The sequence below is a fragment of the Sander lucioperca genome, chromosome 19 (genome assembly GCF_008315115.2).
Source record: "Sander lucioperca isolate FBNREF2018 chromosome 19, SLUC_FBN_1.2, whole genome shotgun sequence".
Classification (NCBI taxonomy): domain Eukaryota; kingdom Metazoa; phylum Chordata; class Actinopteri; order Perciformes; family Percidae; genus Sander; species Sander lucioperca.
Window position 1 is genome coordinate 17,206,339 of NC_050191.1, and position 16,150 is coordinate 17,222,488.

A 16,150-nucleotide genomic window follows, 5' to 3' on the forward strand; every position below is an offset into this window, starting at 1 on the left:
TTTTGTATATATAGTGTTTATTGTACAGTCCATACAATATGTATGTACACACATCTTCTCTGCCTGACCCTAGACTGTGATACAGTAGCACTTTTTAAATCAAAGGGTTATTATATCTAATATAATTCAGTGTTCTTATGTTCTGACCTGTTATATTAATAAAACCCTTTTTATTTCAATAAACCTTTTACACAGTGGATTAAACTCATAGTTGGCTGCAATTCAAAATGAATAAAATTGGATAATAGAGTAATCATAAATATGCAATAAGCACACATTCAATAAACAGTCTCACATGATCTTCCTGCCAGTTGCACAAGCCCCTTCTGTGAGCCCCATTCACTTGTCTGTCAACACATACAAATGTACCTTGTTTTTGGCTGGGTTGCTAATAGTGTGTACTGTAAGTGTCAAAGTAACAAACTAAAGGTACAAAATAGAAGTAGAAAATATGGAAGAACTCACTTCCCTGTGACTGAATGAAAAATGTCCGTGTCCCAAAAAGAACTCCACAGTATAAAGTTTGTGTTTTCAAAAATATACAGCAGATAATGAGTTCAGAGTATTGAGGATATCGAGCTTACCGGCCACATTTGCACATACAGTGGTTCGAAAATAGCAGGAGAGAGGCCGTTGTTGTTGACGTAAGAGACAGCATTCAGTCCTTCTTGATGAGCTCTCAATAAAAACATCACTGGATGTCATCATCACCCTGGTGTCCCAGTGAGAGGCCCATGTGGGTTACTGTTGGGATTCTTCCTTTGTCCAATGTCATGGTCACGGTGGGTCATGGTGACACCCGAGTTCGGAAAGAGCGTGGTCGGATCATCATGCTGACTTTGCGTAGGGAGTAATAGTCAGAGTCTCTCCAGGAGTACCAAACGATCCCATCAGGACCCAGCGGCCCCTGGCCTTTAGGGGTGTAATGGCCTCCCTGCAGGATCAGGAAGTAGTAAACAATCTCATGACTTTAAAGCTATAGTGCGTAGTTTCTATCTCCCCTATGAGGAATTCTAAGTAATGACGCAGTTGCTTGTAGCCAAGGAAGACACGGAGGATTAAAAAAACATGATGGACTCTTCAGAAGAGGTAATAATATATTCTCTTGATTTTTTTACGCGCGAAAGTCGCCGGACGACACCAGTTTCTGAACATAGCCATACTGAGAAATACGGAGAGAGTTTTGTGAAGTTAATAGTCTTAATTAGCTTTATTTCAACTCATTTGGCAATGGCTTGAATGTAACGGACGTTCATTAATATGAAAAAGTTACGCACTAAAGCTTTAAAAGCATAAAGTGAAGTCATGGCTATCTGTGAATACTAACCCTGTAGTAGACGCCATTAAGATTGGCGTAGAAGCACTGGTTGTACCACCAACCGCCGTGGGAGATCTCAGCACAGATGTTGCCACTGTCTGGCGTGCTGAAGCCCTGCTTGTCGTGGTACCAGCTGAAAGAGTCCTGCACTGTCCCACTGAAGCCTGACACATGGAGCCGGTACTGATGCTCCTCATCTTCCACACTGCCCACACACATACACACACACACACACACACACACACACACACACACACACACATATGCAGAGGAACAGTAGAGAAATGATGCAAGAGGTAGAGATGGTTGTGCATTTTTTCCAATAACACACAAGTAAGTGCATGTGTTTGTCAACTTTGTGCACTTGTGCGTGCCACCGACCTGAAGCTCTGGTAGAGGGCATGTTTGTGGTTGTTGCTCCAGTCCTCCAGGTCGATGCGGAGGCTGTAGTCTCCCTGGGTGCTCAGGTCATGTATGTGGTTATTGCCCAGCCAGAACTCTGAGTGCAGGTCACCAAAACCGTCCCTGTAGTCCCTCCAGTTGCGGTCAAAGCTCAATGAGCCGTCAGCACGCCGCTGAATCACAGTCCAGCCACCACCTGAGGCATAAAGAAGGTATGGCTATTGGAAGGGAAAGCATATGTGATGTCTAATGGGTTATTATACTTGTTCCTATCTGGCAAAAGGAGGAATACAGGTAGACTGCATCACAGCAAACTTGGAGTTGATACTCCAGGTTGTGTTTTGTGCATTGATTGAACTGGATTGAAATTCAGCTGGAATACAGCGGCAGCTTGCCAACTTTCTACCCTTGTATGATTGTGTATGCAACTCACCATCTGTGTCCATATCACAGTAGACCTCCACAGGCATGCCGGCCATTGATGGCACCACTGTGTAGAGACCTGATCTCCTCACTCCATTGTAGTGGATGGAAGCACAGTCTATGGGACAGTTCCTCACATGCTGAATCTCTGAGGGAAGAGAATGTGAGACAGGATGGATTAGGAGTAAATCAACAAGGGGAAATTGGCGCCCTCTGCTGGGAGATCATCGCAGGTGACACTACACATACTATGTTTCTGAGAGAGTGTACCTGGGTGCAAAGCTTCTTGAGCACTCATCAGCGGGCTAGGACGGACGATGTTGACCGAGCAGCCGGGGCTTCTTTTTACTTTATCCACCAAAAGTGTCACATTATGGAGTTGGTTCTTAACAGAAATACAGTAAAAAATTAAAACAATCAGTGCATATAGGTTCTAATGTTTGTGTTATGTTCCTTAAACACTGAAAGTGAAATAGTACTACTCATGGGTATACCTGGAGGTCTAGGATCAGAGTGCCCTGTAGGTGCAGCAGGGTGGTGGCTTCAGCATAGTGATGCTCCAACTCGTGAAAACGCTGCTCCAAGGAGTTATTCAAGTGGTTCTTCCCTTCACTCTGACACCAAACATGAAAATATCCAATCACACACACATAAGAAAAACATAGGCAATAACTGAGAACTGTGTAAGCCTTTAAAATGGGGGTAAAAGATCTTAGAACGTGACTACTACATTTTTCTTCCTGTGCCCTCCAGACAAAAAGCAAGAGCCCTCTCTTATAAACTTAAAGCCAGACACTTTAGTGTGTGGTCTATTCCTAGCCTGGACATGGAGGATAACACTAACTCCCATTACCACAAACCCTGGAGCCCTCTCTCTCGTGCCCTGTTCTCATGTACAACACACACAACACATGAACCCTCTCCACCACCTTTGGCCACTGACCGGTCCAGCTGAGAGTCTCTGTTTGTATAGGCTCTCTGCCTGAGACGCATGAAGCAACACGTGGAAGAGTAGGAGGCCAATCCTGTTAGTGACTAAGGTCAAGGACATGCTGAGGGGAGGGGCAGCTTGATGACCAGGCACCACATTACAGGGCAGAACTGTTTCCTGTACAGTGCTAAAATACAGCTCAGGATAGTATTTATAATCGTAGTGACAGTTCCACCAAATTGCAAACCATGATTTTTAACAGCTACTCAGAGTATACACAGAACACATTTAAAAAAAACTCCTTTCTTTGAAATGAAAGAACATTTTTAATTAAACCACATCCAAGACTTATTTGATCTTGATATTTGAAATATTTATGTCTGAACTGTCTCTCAACCAAAAGGCCCTGAGCAGAAAGAATAAAAAAAGAAGTTCATATTTAACAAAAAGTCTGGCTCTGAAAAGATAGGCCTATAATTAATGCCCCCCTCACACACAAACACACACATAGAAGAACAGAATAAGTTTACTTTCCAAATGAGTAAAATAGTGAGTTCTATCACATGTCTAGTCTGTAAAAAAAAAAAGGAGCAGTCACATTGTCACAACATCCGGTGAGCTGCAGGTGGACTAAAGCAAGCGCTCAAAGCAGTTGAAAGGATTGTTGCTGATAGTTGACCCAGCTCTGCTAAGTCGATATGGAGATCTCACCTGCAGCTCGAGGACTCTGATGCGGTGCCGGTGGTTCCTCAGCTCCTCCTGAAGCTCAGAGATGGTCTCCTTCAGCGCCACGATCTGCTGCTTCCTCTCCTCGTTCTCATGCAGCCAGTAGGAAACCTCGTCCGTGCAGCGAAACATATCCGGACATTTCTGCTCGTCCAGCTGAGGCAGTGTGGCCACCAGCCGACACATCCCATCCCTCATCACCTGTTAGATGACAAACAACTTCTAACTTCCAGACCTGCTGTTGCTCAACAGTGTCATAATATCTGTTAATAAATAATGTAACTACAGCCTCCAATAGCCCAGTTGTGACGGGGATCTTCTCTCTGGCAAATCAATTATTTCCACATGTGTCAGATTCAAGGTTTAACTGCAGTATCTTGAGTCCTGCCAATAGCGGAGTGAGTTTTTATTTTCAATGTCCCCACAAACCAGTCACAAGCTGATCTCATGCTTTCAAACCTTTTGCAGGTCAAATACTTTATTTTGCAGCTGAATTAGTGCTGATTTCACGTGTTATGTCATGACTATATACATCTTGGTACATTTCTCAACGGTTAGAGATCTTTACTGTTTGTACTGTGATAGCTATCCCTTTGATATCCCTGTGTGTATGAGGCCAGTGTGCAATGTTGAACTCTATAAACAGGGCTTTTTTAATGGCAATATTGTATTGAAATACCTTGATTTTATTATTAAATTCACTGTACTAGACAAAAACATACATTCCTATCTGGTTATTCCATTCATAAACTGATTTTCCAGAAAGTTGACCTAATCCTGATATATTTCGAAAATGTGACAACTGCATATACCATGACAGAGGATTTCCAGGATATCCATATCACCTAACCCTGTTTACAATAAAAACACTGATGCCTCTGGTTTTTGGCAGCTGATCATACTAATACTAATACAGGGACAGTATTTAAAGACATCATTCTGGACTAGTTGATGGTCATCATTATCATTCTAGGTGATTTTCAGATTACGATATTAAATAAAAACATATGATCCGTTTATAAAATACAGTATGATGCAATGCTATAGATTAAACTACTCAACTTTCCAACTGCATTTGTTATCTCAAGATCCCTCTTATTTCTCTTGTAGACCTTTGGAGGGGACCTGAGCCATAGGTTGGTAACCACTGGACTGCTCTAGCTGCAACGTGACCAACTACATTAGTAAAATGCTTCTTGATACATCATTATTAACCATTTCATAATGTAATATATAATAATATATCAGTCACAGGAGCCAAATTGCAGAACACAACCTTCTCCCACCGCTGTCTTGCATGTTTATTTATGTATTTCTGGCAGAGCATTACATTCATGAAGTTCTTTCTGATTCCAGCAGAGCTGAGCTGCTCTTTCACAAAGCTGACACATCTCTGGAGAAAAAGGAGGAAACAAGCTCGAGAACATCACTTTGGCTTGTAGCCTATATTCAGGTAATATGTTTACAGTAATTACCTGGTTAGTGTACTCCCCGCACTGGGATCCCCCGCCATTGCGCTGAGTGGTAGTGTTCAGGTCGTCTGCTTGGGCCTCTGGGAGCAACACGATGAGGATACAGAGAGCAGAGCACACTCTCCAGCCGGGAGGGTTGGTTAAAGACAGGAGAGACATTGCTGCCGCTCAGTTAGTCTGTCCCTGCCTTGTCAGTGAGAGCAACGGGACACGGGACTGTGTGCTTCACCATGTGAGGCTCTGCTGGCTCTTCCTACCAGGAGGGAAACTGAGAAAAATCAGTGTATTATGCTCCTACAATAGAGTTTTGTCTAATTCATTAAGCCATCAAGATGAATTTTGGCACACAAAGTTCTCTCTATCTCTTACAGTACACACACCTTTGTCTCAGTACAACTAATAGGACATAAACGAAAGTGAGATTAATTAGGAGGAAGGTGATCCCGTCAGTCTATTACATTAGTTTGTCCTGCTTGCGCACGTCACCTGCTCTTAAAGCCAAACTGAGGTTTGAATTTAATTAAGCTTAATTAGGAGGCAGGTAATAGTTATATGGTGTATTCTGTCTAAATCTCTCTCAAAAACATACACACATACACAGATATCACGACATGCACTGTACTATTGTACCGTCCTTTTGCAGAAAATAGATTTCTTGAATTACTTTCGTCTTGTAGCAAATGTAGATAAGGTGGTGTACTCACCCCAGTTACAGACCATCTTCTATCCCATTCCCGGCCCATTTCAGGCCGAGGGGTCCTCTCCATTTTCTTCCTATCCTTCTCTATATCTCCTCCTGTATCGCTCTCTCTCTCACTCTGGGTGCCTCATGCTCTTCTTCTGTCCCTCCCTCTCTCTCTCTCTCTCCCCCTCAGTGTAGACATCTTAGTCCCATAATCCACCTCTAAGAGGATTCACAACACCTGAGGGATGAAGGAAGGCAGGCAAATAGGGAGGCAGAATCAAATTATTGGTAAAAGAGAAATAAGAGAAAAGGCCACACAATCTGCTACAAAATGCTTTTCTAATTTACTAGCAATATCCATATTCTTTCAAGATACAACTTGAGTACAAAACAACTTGACATCAAATGCTGTTGCAAAATATACTGAATTGTATTTCATGGTAATAGTTGTAATAATGTGAGGAATAACCTGATTATGTTATAGACATACAGAGTTCTAAAAAAAAAATTAAATATAAATTAAACTTAAACAGAGAAAAGAAGAAATAGAGTCAGTGCAGTTAATTTAATTTTAATTGAAATGGAATGCACCCATCAGCAAATCACCAACACACATCAGTACCTAAATAAGCATCACCTACAGGCACAATAATCTTGCTCAAAGCTAGTCGTAGTGAAGGCTGATGTGAGTGGAAGTATGAGGGGTGCTGATCCTATTACAGTAGCCAAGCTGCTCTTTACATCTTCATACTCTGGAATATGGCTCAGCATACATGGTCTCTTTGTTAAAAGAAAAAACGAAATGTTATTGAAAGCCAAATTATTTGTTTTTATAGAATTATAATGTAACAGCTATTCAATAAACTGTTATAAAATTCAAAAGCATTTCCTATCTGTACTGTGACTGTACTATATCAATTCACACTCACACAAAACACTGCCTCAGGGAACTCTCCCGCATCTATAGAGCCTCTGCAGAGAAGAAAGTCTGGGCAGCCATCTTCTTGCTATTCTCAAAGGACTCTGCACATCACACAGAAGAAAGGGCAATGTTTTACCTGGCCAAAGCATTCCAAATATAATGCATACAATGTCCACATATAAACTCTCAGAAATGTAAAACAACATGTTTTGCTGTACTTGGTGGTGTCTGCTGTAAGCATGTTAGAGAAGCCATGTGTGTGAGGCCACATGGTGGCACCATGTAACAACTTAATTACCTGCTGGCACTTGACTATGGTGAGAATAAGCTTCCCTACTGAAGTGCAAAAGAGAGACAATACAGACAACAAATAAGTCGACAGAATTAAAAGACAAGAAGGGCTGCTGCTGATTTCTGACAGAAGACATCAAAGCCAGAAACGAGCAGGAGGCTTAAAGTCTGCTAACCTGATTGAAAGTGGATGTCTGGGTGCCAGAGCCAAGCACCCCAAGGCTGTTTAGACATATGGTGCGTTTAAAGAGAGAAAGAGCTATCCTCAAATCCTCACTAAATTTTAGTTCAGTTCTTATTCTACAAGAAAACTCAATTTACAAAACGTTATGGTGCTAATTAGGCTTTTTTTGTGTCAGAAAAGAAATCATGATCAATTTGAGCCCATATTACAGTTACTCATCATAAAACATTTCATCAATACACTCACTGATTTTCAGTAGTGATTCACATTCATGGACATTGTGTTTGATAAACTACTGTTACCCTTGACAGTGTACTTTCTCTGCAGCAACAGATTCCCCTTTAAAGGCTTGTAATAGTAGCATAGGAAGAGTAGAAGCTCTAAAGGAAGCAAACTAACTCATTAATGTCACTTACACAGCAGCTATCTAAAGCTTGCTAACATAAGCTACTGATCGTATCAGACCAATTAAAGCAGGAAAACCTGCCAGCATTTTGAATTGAACAAGGATGCCTTTTATTGCTCATGAATTCAACTTCACATTTGAAAAAAAAGTGGTATTTCTACTCTCAAAAGTCTCGCTTTAAAGACAAAAGTGGAAATAAGCAGTTTAGTCAGTCTGGCTAGTTCTTTTATTATATGTTTACCTTATTCACCACTTCTAATACAGCCTTTTGAAATGACTTCATGTCAGTGACGTAATTTCAAGTCAAATTTCAAGTTAAATAATGAAAGTTGGATTATTTCATCTTGCTAAATTATTTGTTATGCAAAAAAGGCAAGTTAACATTTGTTATGATGTCAAGTGGCTTCTTTCAGCAAAAGCTTAAGCTGGTTGACGCGCCAGGTTGACAGGATGCAGGACAGGTGCTTATGGTTTAAGAAGGAGGTGGGAGGTAGTTCACTCCCTGTGTTGGGAAGATGACGTGCGTGTAGAGCACGATGAATAAAGTTGACAACCACAAACTAGTTTGAACTTATTTATTGACCTTTTGTTGAAAGGCTAATGCCTGCATCTACCCAGAGACCAAGCATGTGTAACTACTGTAAGAGACAAATGTCCATCATGCAGAGTGAAATAACTGTTACTAAGGGGGAAAGCAGCTGTTGCTCTACGCTGACCTGAAATGAGGATGTTGTAGTTACTGACACTGAATTTGAATGTAAATAAGTTCTGAGAAATATGTCTGTTTCCTAGAAAAATTAACTACTTTATGCGTGTGTGTGTGTGTGTGTGTGTGTGTGTGTGTGTGTGTGTGTAGTTTAGAGAAAGAGAAAGAGAATAATTATATAGACCCAGTGTACTGTTGTCTAAACTCACACACAGTATGTTACTCTGATCCGACACAACTTGCTCTACATTTACTAGTGACTGGAATATTAATTTTGTGGAAACAGAAAGACAAGCTTTTTCATTCTTTATAGAAGTCCTGTTATCTTTCACTCACATACAGATGGGTGACATATTAAAAAGAAAAAGAAATGTGCAAAGAAACATAAGGAATGCAGATGCTTCCATACAGGGCACGGGTCACTGGATGGCTTGATTAGTATGAAAATGATGTGAGTCATAATGATGCTATGGCCTCCGCAGTCACCACATCCCCAGCCCTATTGAACACTTATGGAATTTTAGACTGATGTGTTAGACAGCGCTCATCAAAACACCAAATAAAGAAATATATTTTAGAAAGAAGGGCAGTTAATCACCCAGTAGCATAACAGAGAATTGGATAATCTCTGGCAAGCAGCATTAAAGTTGTTGTTGCCATTTGTGGTGGTCCAACACTTATAGGTTTGGTTTACTGCGTAAAAAGGAAGGTTGGTGTGGTGGTTGGGTCAAACAAACACAGGAGTTTTACCCAGGAGACTGGCGTTCGTATCCCTTTTGAAAATAAAATTAAACGGAGAGTTATTTTAATTTTGCGGAACTAACATAACTTTGTCACGTTCTATGTCACATGCATTATTATTATTTATTTATTTAAGATTATGTTTTGGGCTTTTCCGCCTTTAATTTGACAGGACAGCTAGGTGAGAAAGGGGGGGAAGCCATGCAGGAAATCGTCACAGGTCGGATTCAAACCCTGGACCTCTGTGTTGAGGTATAAACCTCTCAGTATATGTGCGCCTGCTCTACCATCAACCCGGCCACGTCACATGCATTATTAAGTCATCTCCGTATGCACAGAAGATGAATTAACCCAACAGATGTACTGATTTGAACCCAAACCACGATCCTTTTCTAAACCCAAACAAGTATTTTTTTGTGCTTAAACACAATGTGTTTAAACGTTACATTTAGGTATGAGGAAGCCTGTGGGTCGTATTTCCTGCCACCGCTAGGGGCACTAATTTATGAAATTCTCTCTACCTATGTGGTCGTATGGTTTGGAGGACTTATTGAGATTACAGTAATGTTTACAGAAGGATTCATTGTTTCCATGAGCCAACAGCACTGTGCTTTTAGTCTCCCTCATACTAAACACACACACACACACACACACACACACACACACACACACACACACACACACACACACACACACACACACACACACACACACACACACACACACACACACAGAAAAAACATACATTTCAAGGTCTAGCTTGAAGCTTCTGGCTGTAATAAATTTGAGGAGACACCAGACTTCATTATTGTACTCCACTCTTTGTATCATGTATTATGTCAACCTTATTACCTGCCATTTTTCTAACCAAGCTTACTGTAAATGCAATATCTGATTTAGAAGAAAAACCTGAGGGCTTCACCTTCCTCTGCAGTAAGCACTAATTACAGTGCACTTCAGAAACATCATGGGCCCTCATTCACCATGTTAATGGCGTGTTAGCAGATTCATCAAGCACACGGCTGCTTGTCTCATTGCCTTGCCTGAAGGGAGACCTAACCTTTTGCTTCACATTGCACCGTGGAGAAGTATGTAAACTCATGTCTTTTGAATTATACAGAATGCACTATGCATTGAACTCTGGCTATAATCAGTTCAGGTATTTATAGAGCAATGTTTAGTCAGATATGTCAAAATATGTCTTCAAAACACTTCTAACATCTTGGAAATGAACCTTTTCTTATAACATGATACATAATTATTTATGTTATTGGTCATATGCATAACAACTAGCCTATGTCAATTATTCTCGTTAACACTTTTTAAGATGACCGCAAATTTAAACCTGCTTTAATTGTTTTTCTAATTTGAATTTTATTATCAAAGACTGCCTTTAAAGAGCAAAAATCATAAAGCTGTCTGCCGGACATCTTAGGGTAAAAGCTGCTGTAGTCTGTTGTGTTTTACATTAGGCTGACAGATGTATCATAAACCCAGCAGGACTTCCTCTTTCTCTATCCCTCCTTTCACTCATACAGTAGTTATGCTGTTCATGTCTCCAGAGGACACAGCCGCCTTGACCTCCACTTCACAGGACAGAAAGAAGCTTTTTACACGTACAGTAGTGCTCATGCTGATCTGCCAGACCACAGGGAGTACAAAGCATGTGTGTGTGTGTGTGTGTGTGTGTGTGTGTGTGTGTGTGTGTGTGTGTGTGTTTGTGTGGACAGGTTTGACAAACAATGTGGACAAACAACACTGGCTTCACACATCACGTTTGATTTTCCTGTTATATGTTGAGTGGTTTGACTTGTGACTGGTATCTCCCTGGAGTAAGAGATGGGTCCTTAAGATTAATTGAGTTTTATTATTAGCATTAAAATCAATTCATCAGTTTTTTGCAAATCACTCTTGAAATCTCTCTGAGAGAAGAAAAAAGTAACACAAACCAAAAATGACTAAATAATAAATAAAGATCATCAAGGGGGTCAGATTCCATTTACTGCTGTCAAAATGAATAGATGTCAAAAGAAAAAGATGATGACTATTTAAAGAGTCTGAATTTCCTTTGATGAATTACTGTTTGCAAAGTGATTTAGCAATGTTTTCCCTATCACTTCTCAAACATAGAAAGGAGAGAATATTCTTTTTTTTCCACTGTGATTTGAAATTGAGGTCTACATGACGAATGAAGATAGACATTTATTTATTGATTAAAGTAAACTCATTTTATCCTAACGTGTTCAGTGAACAAAGCTCCAAAGGTCTGACGAGATAGCAGATAACACTCCTCCAGCTGTTTTTTATCCTTATTCCAGATGTTCATCATCATATTGTTCCTGTTCAGCCATGCAATTTGCTCTGACATGCACCGAAGCACAAAAAAACAAAAGAACTTACACATAATTTAGTTTAGCAGTTGCATCTCTTACAAAGAAACTACCTCAATAAGTTGTATTGTTCTTTCTTGGGAGTTCTCTGGAAGAAGTGGAAATCAAGAGAAACAGGACAAGAAAGACATTTTTACACAGTTAGAAAGCAGCAGCTCACGGAGGCAAAGCAAAACGAGACTAAGAGTGTACAGCCATGATAGCAGCTCTGTGAGACTATACTAAGGCAATGCGCTTTGAGCTAAACTGTAACGTTAGAAAGCTAACATTCTGATGTTTAGCGCGTATATTGTTTACTATGTTCATTGTCTTCGTTTAGCATTTGAGTATGCTAACGTTTGCTTATTTGCACTCAACACAAAGTACAGCGGAGGCTGATGGGAATGGCTAATTGGTATTTGGTAATAAACCAAAGTACTGAACATATTAAAAAAGGGATCCCCAAAATGATTACAGTTAATCCTGAGGGGGATATGAATGTCTGTACCAAATGTTAAGGAAATCCATCAAGTAATTGTTGAGATATTTAACTCAAAACCACAAATCTTGACCTCATGGTGGCACTTAAGACAAAGTCAAGGTATCACAAGGTTTAGTAGGTTTCATCCTCTGAGGGCCATGAATGGCTGTACAAAATGTCATTGCAATCCATCCAATAGTTGTTGAGATTTCACTCTGGACCAAAGTGGTGCACAGAACAAAACGACAGACAGACATTGCTATTCCCATAGCCACGTGGCTAGCGTAGCTAAAAATACAGCACCAATGGGTCCTGAACAACCACACCTTGTTCTATGATTCTTACAAATTAGTTATTTTTTAACTCTGGCTATTACAAACTCTAATCTAAAATTAGATAAAGAGACTACTGATTGAATTTTGTCGCCACTTGATTCCCCTTGTGTCCTCGTACCCTCTGGCCAGCTGTAACATGTTGGCACTTAAAGATCTAACAAGACATGAGCAACACCACACACACACACACACACACACACACACACACACACACACACACACACACACACACACACACACACACAAAAACACACATGCACACATATTCTGCCTGCAAGGAACTCTAAAACACACACACTTTGTATGACCCGGATCACAAAGACAGATAATATTATTGATTTGATAATTGTGTAAACGATTATGTTAGACCTCAGGCTCCTCAAGGTTGAACTGCAGCGGTTGAACTGTTGAGTCACAACAAATGAGCCACCTGTTGTTGTAAAATGATGTTACTCCATAGTGTCATGCGCTTGAACTCTAAATAATTGGCATGAATATTTTCGAGCCACAGTAACATATGCTGTATTTGACATTTTTTCATGTATTCACAGCACGTGAAGCTAGTTTCCAGCAGAAGGAAGTGCTGAATGAATGTTTTATGAATGTGGAGCCTCTCTGCGTCCTTCCTCTCACCCTGCTGATGACGTAAAAAGGGACTGTGGTTTTCCGTCAATTGATTTATTTATTCTGACTCTTTAACTAATTCTCTTGATTATGGAGAAAAGATAATGGTCGATCACAGCAACGCACACACACATTCACTGATGGTGGGGAAAGTAAACCAGTGACATATGACTAAAAAAAGATCACTGTGTAGCCTTTCACCAGCTCTTCTCTTCACTTCTGCATCTAATTTTAGTTCTCAGTTTTTAGTTTTTTGATCAAATGAGTCTCAATATTGATTTAAAATGTTTCAAGATCCACAAATAAAAACAAGATTTACAAATGTGTGTGGTGATTTTGAGTAATTTATAGGTATTAAAAACTTCTAGAAATGTACACAGGAAGATTTTCAAAAGCAAATGTTAATGGGTTAATGAGTATGAAGTTGTTAAATCTATATGTAGAATATTATTCTAGTTGGGTTGCATTTTTTTTATAAAATTGTTTCTACTTTGTTGGTATATGTTTGTGGATTAGAAGATTAATTTATGAACACCAAATACTCACAAATTGTCCAATACATTACTAAATTTTGATGTGATTTGTGGATCACGAATCTGTGTGCTCTGTTCCACTGTCTTTCCTGTGCAGATTTCTCTCTTACTGATGTCACACTGACCTCACTGAGTTTCTGTTTGATTACTTGATACACTTGGTGTTGTTTTTCTACTTTTTGTGATGTTCTTGAGCCCCGCAGAGCTGTGACGATGACTCCCACTTGAAGAGTCTTATTTAATCAAGTGTCAAGTAATTGTATTTATTGTGAATGAAAATGCTGAATCACACACTGAATGTGCTAAATCACACTTCAGTGTTTTTCACACTGAATTAGAGCAGCTGTATTAGCAGAAGTGGATTCTCTGCAGGCTCCGAGCATTGCATCGAACATCCTGCTAATTAGCATGACATTGTAGAAAGGTGAAAACCTAGTCTCTCCCAGATGTCAGATTTTATAACGTAAAGGGGAGGAGGGGGGGGAGATATTCAGATTGACCAGTGTGCATTTGAGGATTGATGCAGTGGGTTTTAAAGTAGTTCTCTTTTCGAAATGATCAACAGATTTTCTCAATGCAGACAATGACAGTTTGTAGTTACATGTAAAGAGGAATGGCCATTTCTCCTCATTTTCAGTTACCATGCACATTTCCCTACACAAGAAACGCAAAGCTTGAGTTCACACCATTTAAAATCAATTCTTATACAGACTCTAAAATGAATGAGGACCTAATATGGATTCCCTTCTTATTCTTTCATTGTGTTTGTCACAAACACATGTTGTCATGACTTTGGAAATGCAAGACTGGACCAAAACAATATAGGCAGAGTGGGAGAGTTTAATGATTTATTGCTACAATTAAGGTAACTGACGCTTTGTGAAAATGGATCTGCAGTGTTTTACTTACATCACAGTTGACTGTATTTTTGAACAATTCACTGGGCTTAAAAGAACCTGTTGATAAACTCCAATTGTAACAAACATTTCAGTGAGTATATGAACATATGCCATGAGTCTACAAATGCAATACCCATAGAAATAAAATGGATTCAATGAATCAAATTTACTTTCTATGGCAATACCCATCCACAAATGACATTTTGCCTGTTATGACCTAGTAACCATGGCAACGATGCATGGTCATTTGTGGAGACAAAAGAGTCTCCTTCCTGCTCGGATGAAGGTAAAAAAAAAGAAATAAAGCAATGAAAAACAGAGGATGGATATTTACATCAGGTTACAGATGATGCATGCTGTCCTTCCTGACTGACAGTGAGTGATGAATTTCCATAATCTGTCAGACTGAACATCAAACCATAGCTCTCTCTCTGCCCACTTTGTGTGCTAATCACAGTGGCATGCTTTCTTTTTCATTTGCATAACAATAATGACAAGAGGAAGGTGTGTGTGTGTGTGTGTGTGTGTGTGTGTGTGTGTGTGTGTGTGTGCACGCTCATGTTTGGCCATTCTGCAGCCTGGCAATGTAATTAGAGGATTCTGCTGCCTCTAACCATTAGGGCTATTACACTGTTTTTACTGGGTATCCCCATTCCTAGCAACAAGAGTAATTACTGCTTACAGTAATAGCTGGGAATCCTATAAATGACTCATCATACATTGAGGTCATGTTAAATCCTATATTTAAAGTAAAACATGATGAAATGAGATCATGCTTTATGTGGTTGTCAGAATGAATCTATAACTAGCATAACAAATAACCAGGGATTCATAATTGTATGAATAAAAAATGTGTTGTTAAAATAAAGAGTAAAGGAGGAATATTTGAAAGGTGGTCATTTTGGTTCAGGTCCACTTAAAGAATGCAAAGTCAATACTAACACCAGTGCAAGTCATGCAAGTTATTTGTATAGTGCTTTTCAGTACAGTCAAATAAAAGAAGACTAGGCTGTAGTTGAAACTGCCTACATACTACCGACAAACACAATATGCAGTATGAAACTGTTAAAGTGATTTATTTTGCAGTATGGTAGACCAGGGTTAGTCGGTTTCTAGTTTGAGTCTATATGAAGCAAGGTCCCAGGTCGCCTGACACAATGTTCATAATTTTTCATACCTTATTCAACAAGTTGAACTTGCTGTTCTTTGGCTGAGTGCCATACTGAGAAACAAATAGTGTCTTGTTCAGGGAGCTTGTTGAGCTTAAAGAACATTGAGCATTGACAGGGTTTCTTAAGGATATATTTTAAGCTTCTGGTGCAGCTAACACAGAGTTAAATGTAGGCACCTTTTCTTCTAAGCACAGATAAGCTTCTACTGAGACATAAGGAAAAAAACACATGTTGAGCATTTTAGGTAGCCTTCATACACAGTGTCTTCATGCAAGTCTCTAGTCAGTCTTCTGTTATATAATTCCCCTTAACTGGGTTAAGATCTGGTGCATAGGATATGATTTGAATATGACCCCTCGTGCATTAATCTGCATTCGTTATGTTACTCCACTCATGTATGCAGTTTACAGTCCCTAAATCATTCTTGTTTAATGCAAACACATCTTTGTGTGGTTTAATAAAGGACAGTAACCCATTTTACAAATGCATTAAACAGAGAATAGGTAAATAACTTATAACAACATTTCATA

The 16,150-nt window shown here is 39.6% G+C and overlaps 1 protein-coding gene across 2 annotated transcripts; it reads right to left on the reverse strand.

Annotated features, from left to right (window-relative positions):
• On the reverse strand, nt 1–6,137 carry si:ch211-203k16.3 (angiopoietin-related protein 7). 2 transcript variants are annotated; one of them, XM_035995175.1, is made up of 9 exons: nt 5,977–6,137; nt 5,276–5,525; nt 3,786–4,001; nt 2,638–2,757; nt 2,414–2,528; nt 2,154–2,291; nt 1,700–1,916; nt 1,328–1,523; nt 1–934 (listed from the first exon to the last, which is right to left on the reverse strand). In XM_035995175.1, the coding sequence occupies exons 2-9, from the start codon at nt 5,429–5,431 to the stop codon at nt 788–790; spliced, it is 1,305 nt and encodes a 434-aa protein (XP_035851068.1). In that variant the 5' UTR covers nt 5,432–5,525; nt 5,977–6,137; the 3' UTR covers nt 1–787. The 2 variants fall into 2 exon arrangements, with proteins under 2 accessions (XP_035851068.1, XP_035851069.1); XM_035995176.1 differs by having other exon boundaries at nt 5,276–5,540; nt 5,977–6,124.
• Nucleotides 6,138–16,150: the final 10,013 nt, after the last annotated feature.